The sequence below is a fragment of the Zalophus californianus genome, chromosome 1, assembly GCF_009762305.2.
Source record: "Zalophus californianus isolate mZalCal1 chromosome 1, mZalCal1.pri.v2, whole genome shotgun sequence".
Taxonomy (NCBI): Eukaryota; Metazoa; Chordata; class Mammalia; order Carnivora; family Otariidae; genus Zalophus; species Zalophus californianus.
The window spans coordinates 145551521-145567286 of NC_045595.1; the positions used below are offsets into that span (position 1 = coordinate 145551521).

Genomic DNA, 15766 nt, shown 5'->3' on the forward strand with positions numbered 1-15766 from the left:
AAGCCCCACGTTGGGCACAGAGCTTACTTAAAAAAAATTTTTTTTAAGTTAAAAAAATAAAATGCTTATTCATTTTTCAAGTATCCAAAGATAATAAAGAGTTCAAAACCAGAAATGTTCTGTTATATCAAAAGTGATGTCAAAAAAAAGTGATGTCATCTGCAACCATTTATTAGGCAAGAAGAGTCATATCAAAGTACTCTTCTTTCACTTTTACATTTTTATTATACCTCTGAATACCTGTATAAATGAATAAATGGCTGAATCATGTCCCAGGCCACCATCTCAAATATTAACTTGAAAACTTATTTAAATACTGATGAAACTTGGTTCTGATATGCAAAAGAAAAAAATATATATATGTACTCTGCCCTCCCCACCACATATGCTCTTAAGAGGTCATGTTCCCCTGTCTATTCATACTTCAATATGCTGTCTGTTGATGTTAACTGAATTTTAACTGACATATAATTTCATTTCAGTGCCACTATATTAATCCCATTGTGAAAGAAATGCTTGTAAAAAACACGGAATTCTTTCTTGTAAGAAAATGCTAAGTAAAAAATTAGACTGGGTTTGAAATTTTAGTGGTCTCTAATATTTCTTGTTTTATGGCACTTGGTTGCCTTTTTCAAGTTCTTAAACATACCTTCAAAAAGAACTATTATGACTAGTCAAGTCATACATGTCAAATTATAAAAGACTTATTCCCATAAAAACACCAGAATGTTTTAGGAAATTAAGCAGTGCTAGCATATATAAATGTGTATCATTACATTACTCTATGAAACAAATACTGTCAACCAAACCCTGGTTTATTGGCTTCTGTTCTGGAACATGCTTGTCCTCAATGCATTGCCCTAAATAAAGAGAAGGACATGCTTGCCTTTTTATTTTTATTTTTTATTCAAAGATTTTATTTTTAAGTAATCTCTACACCCAATGTGGGGCTCAACTTCAAAACCCCGAGATCAAGAATTATATGCTCCACTGACTGAGCCAGCCAGGTGCCCCATACCTTTTCATTTTTTAAGTAGCTTCTACTTACTTTATTTTCTAATTTTTTCCCAAGAAAAATAGTGGAATAAGAGCTTTTGTTTAAAAAAAAAAAGAAGTCACTGAAGATACAAAAAAGAGGGACACCTGGGTGGCTCAGTCGGTAGAGCATGTGACTCTTGATCTCAGGGTCGTGAGTTCAAGCCCCAAGTTTGGCATGGAGCAAAAGATACAAAAAAGATTTTTTTTGTAAATGTACAACTTAATAAAAAATACTCTAAAAAAGACAATTGTCTTCCTGACAAATTCAGTACTAAGTCTTAGTACTTAGTACTTAGTTTCATCTAACCAATTCATATATTCAAAACAGTATAATAAAATACAAAAGGAGAATGGAAATGCTTTAAGGAATAATCAATCTTGATATCAATAATTTCTTAGCTATCCTACTTTATTTTCTTTAAACTCTGGATGAGTAACTTTAATATTCAAAATTAATGTTTAAATAAACTGCTTCATCCAAAATATTTTATTCTTATTTATAATGATTTTCTCAATTTTTAGCTGAAATTAAAATATTTCTAGTCAATAAAATGAGAATAATTTGTCTCTAACATATCAAGTACTCATTTTCGTAACCGAATGAAGATATAAAATCACTTCTCACAAGATAAATATTTAACACAATTAAGTTTCCTCTTCTATTGGCACTTGCTTGAAGATTATCAAAGGTCTATACAACAACAGAGCACTACATTCTGGAATTGGTTGAAAGTGATCCAAAATTTCCTCTAGTACACATAATTTTAGACATAAATGACATAATTCTAGAACAGTACTTCTAATCGCAAGTCAATAGGTCTTATTTAGGTTTATGGGAAGCATTAAACTCCATAAAACTTATAGGGAAAAATGGCCATATTTGAAAACAGCCACAAGGATTAGAGTGGAACACAGGACGGTAATGAGCAGAGTCACAGAACATACTAAAGAGGTATGTATAGTCAGTCCCACTGGAACCTGTAGAGTCACGTTCTTATATACCTAGAGAGAGAGAGAGAGAGAGGTTAGAGACATTTAAAATGCATGTCCTAAGGTGAGACCAGTATTTGACTTTTAATATAATATTTTTCCTTTAGTATCTTTCAGCCAATGCTACACTACAGGTAACATTACTATTTGAGTGATTCTTTTGGATTCAACATTTCATTTAATATAACAGAATCAGACTCAATCACAATAATCCTTAAATTCTCATTAGTTTTGACTACTACTTTCCCCCAATGCTAGCTATCTCCCATTGTCACCTCTGTAATCAATATAAACATTTACTTCCTTTTGCTACGTTTCATATTAGAATACAGAATTCTCTCTCAGTCAAAGCCCCAAAGGAAAAACGTTAAAACAACAATAAAGCTAAAGTATCCAATCACTCCTGTTTTGCTGTTTCTCTCTTCAAAATACCTTTAAAAAGTCTGTTATTCACAAATCACACAATTGAATATCTTTTTTAAAACATCAAAGTCATTGTCATCCTGACCAGCAAAACAAGTTCTTCTACAGTTCAACTTGGTTTCTATTTTCTCTTTGGTTTTGAAGATCAAGGGGGTCAGTTAGAAACTCTAGGAAATTTTATGGTTTAAAATAGGTTTTTAAAAACATTAAAATTTAGGTAACTTGGGAATGCTCTTATCTTTGGTTCCTTTTTATAAATATCTGGAGTATAATTTCACACCCCAAACAAATGTTACCAGCATAATCTGAAACAAAGCCACCCGAAATTTAGCTTTCAAAAAAATGGTGTCTTAAACCAACAAGCATTAGTGTATATAGATCACCCCCTTAGTAATGGCCACCTATTTTTCTGGTATATATAAACAAGAAATGTTAATACACACATATACAGTTCAAAGGCATTAATTATGACCTCTTATTTCAAGTTATGTGGTCTAAAAGAGAACTGAATTCAAAATGTTTTAATAAGGTAATTACTTATTTTGTAGCAATGCATACAACCAGTATTTTAAATTAATAAATTGTAAACACTAATTAATACTCTTCATTCACATAAGAAAATCACATGTAATTCTCCAGATGTATATTAGAGTGTGAAAAGAGATTCGGGTTCCATACAGTAATGGAAATCTACTCAAAAGCAACTCTACATTGTAAAAGATATCAGCACAGTCATACATCTTACCAATTGTCAGTTCTAAGAGAGTTCCCCACTACAAAATAGCAGTGCTTTGTAGTAAGCCTTCACCATACGTAGTTGTTTTCTAGGCTAGCTGGTAGACAGGCTTCAAAGCAACTCCAAGGAAAATACTTCAAATCTAAATATCTACAATAGCCATATTAACAAATCTGCTTTACGTTTACCTGACAGTCTGTCTGTTGGTTTAACATTTTAAATTTATTTTACTTTTATTGCAGACTCATTTGACTCCTTAGTAAATTGTAAAAATGATGACACAGATTGTGCTATTCCACCAAAGGAAGCAGGCATTAAAGAGAATTAGCGTCAAAGAGAAACACAAACAGATATTACAACCATCAGTTAAAATGCAGCTCATAAAAGAGGAAGGAAAGGACAGAAAAAGAGGGAAAGAAAAGAAATGGTTGTATAAGATCGCCACTCTGAAGAGAGAGAAGTAGACCATGTTAACTAAAGAGGGTAAATAGAAAACTGTACACTCTTTAGACAAAACCAATGTTAATGAAGTAAGAATACTTACCTAATTTAGTAACTGAAAACAAGGTCAGAGGTCAAAACTATAAACATGGCTGGCCACAACCTGGATTTAGATATATAAATAGCAATACAACTGTCTAGAAACTTTATCACAGTTGAAATGCTACTATTTGGAGTCTTTATTACCCTTTTCTCACTCGTTCTGTGCCATATAATGAAGTTAACTGTTGTTTGTTGTTCAAAAATTAATGAAAAGTTCTAAATAAAATAAAGTTGTACTGATAAAGTAAAACCAAGAATGAAACCAGACCACTTTCTTACACCATAAACAAAAATAAACTCAAAATGGGTTAAAGACCTAAATGTGAGACAGGAAACCATCAAACTCCTGGAAGAAAACATAGACAGTAATTTCTTGGACATCAGCTGTCGAAACATTTTTCTAGATAAAGTAAAACCAGATGGACGTAGCACTGTTCTTCGTTGCTACTCCACATCTTTAAAAAGCATATTAGCTATACTTAGGCTCTGAACCAATGAGGCATAAACTAACCCTAAATCTCCAGTCCCCAAATTAAATGATTCTGTAACAATAGAAATGAGGAACCACTGCTGCCATTAGTAGCAAAGAAACAACATTATAAGCACAAAAAAAACAGCTTTCAATGGTAGAATAGAAAATGCTAATCCCTTAAATGTGACAGAAACATTATGAGTTTTAAATAATGCAGCATGATTGAAAAACAACATAAAGTATTAACTTACTGATTTATATTTCATATTGTTCCATTGGCAGATATCCTTATTCTTCAAAGCACAAGGAGCTGCCACTTGTGACCGAGCCCAGCATTTCAAAATTGGAAACTCTGAGAAAAAGTGGTAGAACATCAGACCAGAAAACCTGCATCTGGACTAGACGCTAGGCCAGTCTTTCATGTTGAGATATGAGTACTCAAACACGTTTCTACACAATGTACATGACCTGACTCCATCTTCACATGCTATTTTATTTTAGTAGCCTATTCTAAGAGGATGCCTAAGAAATTACAAAATTACCAAGACTGTGCAGAAGTTAAGCATGAGTTCTTAACAAATCCCATTACAGTAGGTGCCACTTTTTTAAAAAAGATGTTATTTATTTATTTATTTATTTGAGAGAGAGAGAGGGAGAGAGAATGAGCAGAGGGAGAGAGGGAGAAGCAGACTCCCTGCTGAGCAGGAAGCCGGATGCATGCGGGGCTCAATCCCAGGATGCAGGGATCATGACCTGAGCCGAAGGCAGACGCCCAAGCAACTGAGCCACCCAGGCATCCCCAGTAGGTACCATTTTTTAAAAAATTTAAACTTTTTTTGAAGTATAACATATACACAGACAAATGAACAGATCCTAAGCATACAACTAAAAAAATTTCCATAGACTAAACAAACCCATATAAAGATCATTGAGACTAAAAAAAAAAAAAAAAAAAAAACAAACAAACAAACAACAAAAACCAGAACCCCAGGTGCTCTCTCAAGAGAGGGCACTTTTTCAAACTTTATTCAGACAATGAAAAAAAAAGAAAACTAGGTTGGATGAACAAACCTAACAAAGTTGAACAGTTTATTATTTTCTCATCATGAAATATATGATGGCTGCAAAGTATGATTAAAAACTTCCTATCCCCCAATCTTTAGTGCTACTGGTTTGTGAATATTCTAATCAACCCAAATTTGAAGACTCAAAGAACCAAAATCGGAAAGGGGCTTCTTAAAGTCTTGATTCTAGGAAGACTGAAAGTGGGGAAGCATAGTTTTAATTTACTCAAATGCACACATAAAAACAGAAAGAACAATTACACCCGAAACCAAAAACTCATGGCCAACATTTACAACAAAACTAGGTGGTAACGTATCCCCTCAAACACGAAAACCTATGCAGGTGGAGACAAAACAGCAACAGCTGCAAGTGCAGCAAATCAGCATGAAGAAACAGAAAGTAACACAAGAGCAGAGGATCAATGGTCAAAAAAAGAAACACACCAGACATTATATGCGTAGTCCTACAAGAACACAGCACCACCTATAGTCTTGTCAAAAGAATCAAAGCTGAATCTGATCACACCTCTGGAGCCAGCAGCCAATTTCCAGAAATAAAGAGGCTAGATGAACAGCATGAGTACAATCACCATAACCCCAGCCACAAGAAACTAGACAGGTCAAATGGCCCAGGTTTCTCAACAGGTGAATTAAAAAAAAAAAAAAGAAAGGGGAAGAGGGGAAACCTGTAAATTAAGAGACTTAATGGAAATACATTTCTTTAAATGGGGAAGAGGCTTTACTATCTAAGAATGCCCACTTGGGCGAAAAAAGTATAAAGAAACATAAGTGATTAAGTCAGGATATGGGTTAGTCTGAGAGGAAAGGAGGAGGCTATGACTGAGACAAGACACAGAGAGCCGCTGCTAGGGTGACTGGCAAAGCTCTTTACAAGGGTATTTGCCTTATAATAATTTACTAAAATATTTGCTTATGAGGTTTTCTTCTATCTATGGTGTATTTTATGATCAAAAAGTTAAAAAAAAAAAAAAAAGAGGGGCGCCTGGGTGGCTCAGTCAGTTAAGCATCTGCCTTTGGCTCAGGTCATGATCCCAAGGTCCTGGGACCAAGTCCCACATCAGGCTCCTTGGTTGGCAGGGAGCCTGCTTCCCTCTGCCTGCCTCTCCCCCTGCTTGTGTGCGCTCTCTCTCTCTCTCTGACAAATAAATAAATAAGATCTTAAAAAAAAAAAAGTTAAAAAAGAAAGAAAAAAGAAACCTGCTTTTGTCATCCCTGTCCTTGACTTCAGACTCGCCACCATACCTTTATTTTTATTTTCAACCCGCAGAAAAGACTTGCAACCCTCACCTTGGTCACAATACATCAATAAATCAGGGTTATTGACCACAATCAAGGCTTCCCCATCTTTACTATGTGGCCGATGATAGCGGTAGTGCACAGGCAAAAAAGCTTGGAAACAGTCAATGCACTGTGAATCTTGTCTGGCATAAATCAGAACTTCGGATTCCTTGGACAAATAATTGGGAGCTTCTATATTAAAGTCTTCTGAAACCATCACTGCCTGTCAAAAAGAAAACAAATATTAATCCAGAAGAAGAAACGAGTGCAGAGGATTAATAAATAAAGCCAGAAGATTGCTATACAGATGAACAGAAATGTCCAATTCACTCCCCTTATAATTTCCATTTCATTCCATCCTCAATTTTAAATAGAAAATACAAGATGTGATCTATGTTTAATAAAAGTTTGTTTACTAAAAGTAAACTGAGGAAATTTTACTAATAAAAATTATGTATTTATAATATCCTTATCAACCTTTGTCTAGGTGACAAAAGAGGTACTAAGAAAAGAGAAATTTTGTGAATACAACATTATTTAATAAATATGAAAACTATGACAAAAACAGTTAACCCAGTATTGGATTGAAATGATTGGTATCATTTTGGTAATTTCCTGTTCTTCAGAGAAGCAAGTAAGATGGCAGTAAGATAGAGCACTGTGGTCAGGAAGTCAAAGCCAAGGTCAGCACTCTTCTCATATTAGGTATAAAGAGTTAAAAGAAAAATAGTAAATGATTCTTTAAAAAAATAATATGGTAAAAACCATTTTAAAACAGGTATTCTAGGGGCGCCTGGGTGGCTCAGTCAGTTAAGTGTCTGCCTTCGGCTCAGGTCGTGATCTCAGGGTCCTGGGATGGAGCCCGGTGACAGGCTCCCTGCTCAGCGGGGAGTCTTCTTCTCCCTCTCCCTCTGCCCCTCCCCCCCCACTTGTGTTTTCGCTCACTCTCTCTCAAATGAAGAAATAAAAAATCTTAAAGAAAAAAAAAGGTATTCTACTCCAAAAGTAAAAATGCATATGTGGCAGAAAATAGCCCTAAATTATAACATGTGTATATTATATGTATATATAATACACACACACACACACACACACACACACACACATATAATCCATCTACACATATTTATGTTTGAGGCTCCATATATATATATATATCCATCCACACATATTTATGTATAAACATACATATACACATTCATACTCACATATGTTTATACACACATATATAGGCACTATATAATCTGAGTCTGTATGTGTGTATGTACAGATGTATACACACACAACTTGTCTCTAGATTCCCTATGTGAAGTCCTGACATAGCTCCAAGAAAAAAAAACAGAATTAACATCTTCCCGTCATGGCAAGCAAACATCCTAATTCTCCTGTTTGATACTGACACCAAGTGCTGTATTTTTTCCCATGTTTTTCCTTCTCTGTTTATCACAGAAATAAAAAGAATTCATTGGCAAAGGCCAAGTAGTTATATAATCTTATGAGTCATAATAACTTTAAAGGTGATCAAATTAAACCACTGTCCCAATGAGGGCATTCATTGTTCAAGGATCCAGCCACTGCTTGAATACTCTCAAGGACTAAAAGGGAGGTTATTACATTGAGTCATATCATTTTATCTTCTGTTAAAAGGTTATTCCTTTTTTTTTTTTTTTTTAGATTTATTTATTTGAGAGAGAGAGAGCAAGAGCCTGGGGAGGAGGGGCAGAGGGAGAGAGAGAGAGTCTTAAGCAGGCTGGGTGCTGAGCACAGAGCCCAACACAGGGCTTGATCCCACAACACGGAGATCACAACCCAAGCCGACACCCAAGAGTCAGATGCTCAACCTACTACGCGACCAAGGGACCCCATTCCTTTTTTATAAGTAGAAATCTAATGCTCTGGCCTTTAACATTCACAACTGTCCTTGCTTACAGTATCTACAATATATCTGTTCCTTATTTCACTAAGGGTCACTCAAACATCGCCACTAAGTTTTCTCCTCCTCAGAGAAACAGTCATAGCTCTCTTAGGGGCGCCTGGGTAAACAGCAATAATGTATTATCAAAAAACTGAAACGATGCATAAAAAATTCATCCAAAAAGAGCATATACTTGTTAACAGACATGGACCTATACCTTTTCACAACAACACTCAACTACACATCACAAACCACCACAGCTAAGTTAAATGAATTAAGCTATGAAATTGTGCCATACCTATAACATTTGCCCAATCTTTCTCTGATAAACTGTAGCTCTTTCAAAAACAGAAATAAATTCTCCCAATTAAGATACAGTAATTGGTGCCTTTGAACAACTTACACAATCTAAAAATATAAAACTTTTTTTTTTAAAGATTTTATTTATTTATTTGACAGAGACACAGCAAGAGAGGGAACACAAGCAGGGGGAGTGGGAGAGGGAGAGGGAGAGGGAGAAGCAGGCTTCCCTGCCGAGCAGGGAGCCCAAATGCAGGGCTCCATCCCGGGACCCTGGGATCATGACCTGAGCCGAAGGCAGATGCTTAATGACTGAGTCACCCAGGAGCCCCTAAAAATATAAAACTTTATAAAAATGAAATGTAGAATACTTTTCTGACACTGGGATGTTAATTCTAACAGTCCATTTTTAAAAATGTTTTATCTTGGGCGCCTGGGTGGCTCAGTTGGTTAAGCGAATGCCTTTGGCTCAGGTCATGATCCTGGAGTCCTGGGATCGAGTCCCGCATTGGGCTCCCTGCTCAGCAGGGAGTCTGCTTCTCCCTCTGACCCTCTTCCCTCTCGTGCCTCTATCTCTCATTCTCTCTCTCTCAAATAAATAAATAAAATCTTAAAAAAAAAAAATGTTCTATCTCAATAGGGCTACCATACGATCCAGCAATTGCACTACTGGGTATTTACCACAAAGATACAAACGTAGGGATCCGAAGGGGTACGTGAACCCCAATGTTTATAGCAGCAATGTCCACAACAGCCAAACTGCGGAAAGAGCCAAGATGTCCATCGACAGATGAATGGATAAAGATGGGGTATATATACACAATGGAATATTATGCAGCCATCAAAAGGAATGAGATCTTGCCATTTGCAACGACGTGGATGGAACTGGAGGGTGTTATGATGAGTGAAATAAGTCAATCAGAGAAAGACATGTATCATATGACTTCACTGATATGAGGAATTCTTAATCTCAGGAAACAAACTGAGGGTTGCTGGAGTGGTGGGGGGTGGGAGGGATGGGGTGGCCAGGTAATAGACATTGGGGAGGGTATGTAATATGGTGAGCGCTGTGAATTGTGCAAGACTGTTGAATCACAGATCTGTACTTCTGAAACAAATATTGCAATATATGTTAAGAAAGAAAAAAGAAGAGAAGATAGCAGGAGGGGAAGAATGAAGGGGAGTAAGTCGGAGGGGGAGACGAACCATGAGAGACGATGGACTCTGAAAAACAAACTGAGGGTTCTAGAGGGGAGAGGGGCGGGGGGATGGGTTAGCCTGGTGATGGGTATTAAAGAGGGCACATTCTGCGTGGAGCACTGGGTGTTATGCACAAACAATGAATCATGGAACACTACATCAAAAACTAACAATGTCATGTATGGTGATTAACATAACAATAAAAAATAAAAATAAATAAAAATGTTCTATCTGGCTAAAGATTCACCAATTTTATCCATCTCAAAGAACCAGCTTTCAGTTTCACTGGTTTTCCCTATTGTGTTTCTATTTTCTAATTCACTGATTTCTGCTGTTTTTACTATTCCCATTCTCCTACTTACTTTGGTTTCATGTGCTCTTCTTTTTGTAATTTAGGGAGGCTTGGCTATCACTAATCTGAGACCTTTCTTCTTTCTAAAATAGGCATTTTAGGACTATAAATTTCCCCCTAAATGCAGCTCTAGCAGCACCCTACTAATTCTAATATATTGTGTTTTCACTTTTATTCAGCTCAAAATACTTTATTTCTCTTTTGATTTCTTCTTTGACCTATTGGACTACTTAGAAGTATGTTAGTTGGCTCCCAAATGTTTGAGGCTTTTCCAGAAATCCTTCCATTCCTGATATCTACTTTAATTCCTCTGTAGTCAAAGAACAGACTTTGTAAAACGAATTTGTCTAAATATATTGAGACTTGTTTTATGACCTAGAATATGCTCTATCTTGATAAATGTTCCATGTACACCTAAAAAGAATGTATATTCCACTATTGTTGGGTGGAGCGTTCTATAAGTGCCAGATTAGGTCAAGTTGACAGTTTTATTCAAATCTTATATATTCTTACTTTCTATTTAGTATATCAATTAATGAGAAAAGGGTACCAAAATCTTCAACTGTAACTGTAGATTTGTCTATTATACCTCACAGTTCTACCAGTTTTTCTTCATGCATTTTGAATCTGTGTTATTAGGTACATAAACGTTTATGGTTATTATTTTCTTCTGATGAGTTTATCCCATTATCAAAATGACTTTCTTTAGCTCTGGTGATAGTCTTTGCTCTGAAATCCCCTTCACCTAAAATTAATATAGCCACTTCAGCTTCCTTTTGACCAGTGTGAACACATTATATCTTTTCTTTTAAAATTTACTGTTCATTTCTTGTAAGCAACATACAGTTGGATCTTGCTTTCTTATCCAATCTGATGATCTCTGCCTTTTAATAGGGATATTTAGACATTTACATTTAATGTGACTACTGATATGGTTAAGTTGATATTTATCATCTTATTTTCTATATTTAACATCCATTCTTTGTTCCTTTTATATTCTCTGCTTTTTGGATTAAATGAATGTTTTCTATAATTTCATTATATCTGCTTTGCTGGCATATTAGCTAAAACTCCTTGTTGTGCTTTTTTTAACATTTAATTATTTTTAAGTAGGCTCTAGGCCCAATGTGGGGCTTGAACTCATGACCCTGAGATCAAAAGTCATTTGCCCCACCACCTGAGCCAGCCAGGCACCCCAAAACTCTTTGTTATTTTTATGGTTACTTTAGGGTTTACAGTAAATATCTTTAATGTAGCACAGTCTATCCTTAAATGATATATTTTTTATTTTTTTTAAGATTTTATTTATTAGAGAGAGAGAGAGAGAGAGAGAGCACAAGCAGGGGGAGCAGCAGAGGGAGAGGAAGAAGCTGACTCCCTGCTGAGCAAGGAGCCCAATGCAGGGCTCAATCCCAGGACCCTGGGACCATGACCTGAGCAGAAGGCAGATGCTTAACCGACTAAGCCACCCAGGCGCCCCTACCCTTAAGTAATATTAAACTACTTCACATTTAGTGTAACAACCTTACAAAAGTATACTTCCATTTTCTCCTTCCCAACTTTGTGATATTTGTTGTCACGTATTTTATTTTTACATATGGTATAAATGCTATATTATTTTTGTCAATTATCTTGTAAATAAAGAATTTAAATAATAAGAGGGAAAAAAGTCTTATATTTACCCATGTAGTTATCATTTCAAGTGCTCTTCTCTCCTTAGTGTAGATATAGATTTTATCTGGTATCATTTTCCTTCTACCTGAAAGACCTCCTATAACATTTTTTATAGTGGAGGTCTATAGGTGATTAATTCTTTCAGATGTCTGAAGTCTTTATTTCATTTTCACTTTGAAAGATATCATCACTGCATACAGAATTTAAAATTCACATGTTTTTTTCTTTCAAGACTTTAAGGATGGTGTTGTACTGTTTTCTTGTTTGCATTATTTCTGACAAGAAATCTGTTATCTTTTATCTTTGTTCCTTTATATTTTACATGTTTTTCTTTCCCTCTTGACACTTAAAATTTTCTCATTCTCTGGCTTAAATCAACAACACAAGAAACAACAGGTGTTGGCAAGGATGTAGAGAAAGGGGAACCCTCTTGCACTATTGGTGGGAATGCAAACTGGTGTAGCCACTCTAGAAAACAGTATAGAGGTTCCTCAAAATGTTAATGATCCAGCAATAGCACTACTAGGTATTTACCCAAAGAATACAAAAATACTAATTCAAAGGGATACATGCACCCTAATGTTTACAGCAGCATTATCGACAATAGCTAAATTATAGAAACAGTGTTAAGTATCCATCAATTGATGAATGGATAAAGAAGATGCAGGGGTGCCTGGCTGGCTCAGTCAGTAGTAGAGCATGTGACTCTTGATCTCAGGGTTGTAAGGTTAAGCCCCACATTGGACAGGGAACCTACTTAAAAAAAAAATGTAGTATATAAATATAATGAAATATTATTCAGCCATAAAAAAGAATGAAATCTTGCCATTTGCAATGACATGGACAGAGCTAGAAGGGTATTATGCTAAGTGAAGTAAGTCACAGAAAGACAAATACCATATGATTTTACTCCTACGTGGAATTTAAGAAAGAAAACAAATGAACAAAGAGAAAAAAAGAGAGAGAGGCAAACCAAGAAACAGATTTCTTAACTACAGAGAACAAACTGATGGCTACCAGAAAGGAGGTAAGTGGGGGGATGTGTTAAACATGTGATGGGGATTAAGGAGTGCAGTTGTTATAATGAGCACTGGGTGATATATGGAAGTGCTGAATCACCATTTTGTACACCTGAAACTAATATTACACTGTATGTTAACTAACTGGAGTTGAAATAACTTAATCTTTTTCTCATTCCCATTGTTTTATTTTTTTTTTAAAGATTTTATTCATCTGAGAGAGAAAAAGAGAGAGAAAGCACAAGGTGGAAGAGGGGCAGACAGAGAGGGAGAAGCAGACTCCCCATTGAGCATGGAGCCCAACATGGGGCTCGATCCCAGGACCCCGAGATCATGACTTGAGCCAAAGTCAGACACTTAACTGACTGACCCACCCAGGCACTTCTCATTCTCATTGTTTTAAACAATTTGAGTATCATGTACCTCAGTATAGTTTTCTTCATGTTTCTGGTACTTGAGCATCTTAGATATGTGGATTTATAGTTTTCATCAAATCTGGAAATTTCTCAGCCATTATTTCTTCAAATATTTTTTTCCATCTCCATTTCCCTCTTCTCTCCTTGGAGATTCCAATCATACCTTCCCCACCCCACCCCCCACACTGAGCTTTATTGAGATATAATTGACATATAACATTGTATAGGTCTAAGGCATACAACATAATCATCTGAAATACGTTTATAATGCAAAATGATTGCCACCGTAAGGTTAGTTAGCACAACCATCATCACACATAGTTACCTTCTCATGTGTGTGTGCGTGTGTACAGTGAAAACTTTTATTTTATTACTTTTTAAAGTAATCTCTACACCCAACATGGGGCTCAAACTCATGATCCTGAGATTAAGAGTCATATGCTACTGAGCCAGCCAGGCACCCCCGATGAGCACTTTTAAAGTATACTCTTTTAACAACTTTCAAATATACAATACACTATTGTTAACTATAGTCACATGCTATACACACTAGACCCCCAGAATTTACTCATCTTATAACTGGATGTCTGTATTCTTTGACCACCTTCACCTGTTTCTTCCATACTCTTGCTTCTGGCAACCACCAAACTACCCTCTGTTTCTATGAGTTCAGGTTTTTTTTAGATTCCAAATATAAATGAGATCATACAGTATTTGTCTTTCTCTGTCTGACTTACTTCACTTAGCTTGTAGCAAATGGCAGGATTTTCTTCTTTTTTTAGGTGAATAACATTCCACTGTATATATTTACATACATATTTTCTTTATCCACTCATCTGTTGATGGACACTTAGGCTGTTTCCATAGCTTGTCTACTGTGAATGCTGCTGCAAGGAACAAGGGGGTAGAGATATCTCTTCAAGATAGTCCAATACAGGTATAGTAGGCCACTTGAAGTTGTCCCACAACTCACTATTACTCTATTCACTTTTTATGTTTCTTTTTTTTTTTTTTAAATCTGTTTTAGGTAGCTTCTATTACTGTCTTCAAGTCCATTAATCTTTTCTTCTGCAATGTTTAAAATGCCATTAATTTTATCCAGAATATTTTCTATTTCATACACTGTAGTCTTAATCTTCACAAGTTTAATGTTGTCCTTTTACATATCTTCCACATCTATACTTAGTTTTTTGAACATATGGAATACAGTTATAATAACTTTTCATAGCCCAATGCTAACATCTGGGTCAGTTCTGGATTGGTTTTGATTGATTTATTTATCTCCTCATTACCGGCTATATTTTCTCCCATCCTTGCATCTGATGTTTTATTAAAATCAAGACACTGTGATTTTGATATTGTTGGATGCTGGATATTTCTGTATTCCTATAAGTATTCTTGAGCTTTGCTTGTATGCAGTAAAGTTACTTACAGTTTGACTTTTTAAAGGTCGTGCTTTTATGATTTGTTAAACAGGAATGCCATTATGTTCAGGCTAGGGCTAAATATCCCCCACTACCGAGTAAAAGTTCTTCTGTTTACTCTACCTAATGCCCAATGAATTATGAGGCTTTTCCTAGCATGGTTGCTGGGAACAGACACTACTACTGGCCCTATGTGAGTGTCTGACACTGTAACCTCTAAATTTTCATATGGTTCTTTTCCCAGAAGCAAGTAGTTTCCTCACACACATGCACCAATCAATACTCAACTATGTACTTGAGGGGAACCTTTTATGGATCTCTGGAGTTATCTCTGCAATTCTCTTCTCTCTGCTACACTGCCTTGTGAATTCTGGTGACCTTGGTCTTCCCAGAATTTCACCTTCATCTCATCAACTCAAGAAGTCCACTAGGCTCTGCTTGGGTTCTTGCTCCCTATACTACAGCCTGAAAACTCTCCAAGGCAATAAGCTGGGACAGTCCTAGAGCTCATCTTATTTGTTTTCCATTTATTTCAGATATCATTGCCCTCACTGCCTGATATTCAATGATCTTTTCCATTATTTCATATATTTTGTCTAATACTTGGTTGTTTCAAGTGGGAGAGTAAATCTGGTCCCTGTCCTCCAACTTGGTCAGGGGATAAGTCCTAATACTACACATTTTGATTGAGTAAAACTTATGATTTCAAAAACATAGCATTTCCATTTTGACTGAAAGAACAGCAACTTCATATGCTTCAATCTAATATTATGCTGTTTTCAAAGAATGTGAGATATTTTGATTAAATATATCAAATAGCCCTACCTAAAAATGAAGTGAGATTCATTTGAGGTGCCTTATTCATGGTGACTCTGTTTAAGGCTTGTCTTTATTTTCAAAT

The 15766-nt window shown here is 35.8% G+C and overlaps 1 protein-coding gene across 1 annotated transcript in view; it reads right to left on the bottom strand.

The window, feature by feature from the left end:
- Positions 1–1153: 1153 nt before the first annotated feature.
- Positions 1154–15766, bottom strand: part of PIGX (phosphatidylinositol glycan anchor biosynthesis class X) — a gene marked incomplete at its 5' end in the record, with an annotated part of 34305 nt that continues 19692 nt past the window's right edge. The window contains 3 exons of the mRNA XM_027581836.2: positions 1154–2040; positions 4454–4554; positions 6575–6788. Coding sequence (XP_027437637.1) covers positions 1897–2040; positions 4454–4554; positions 6575–6788 — 459 coding nt within the window. The remainder of the gene's footprint in view (positions 2041–4453; positions 4555–6574; positions 6789–15766) is intronic.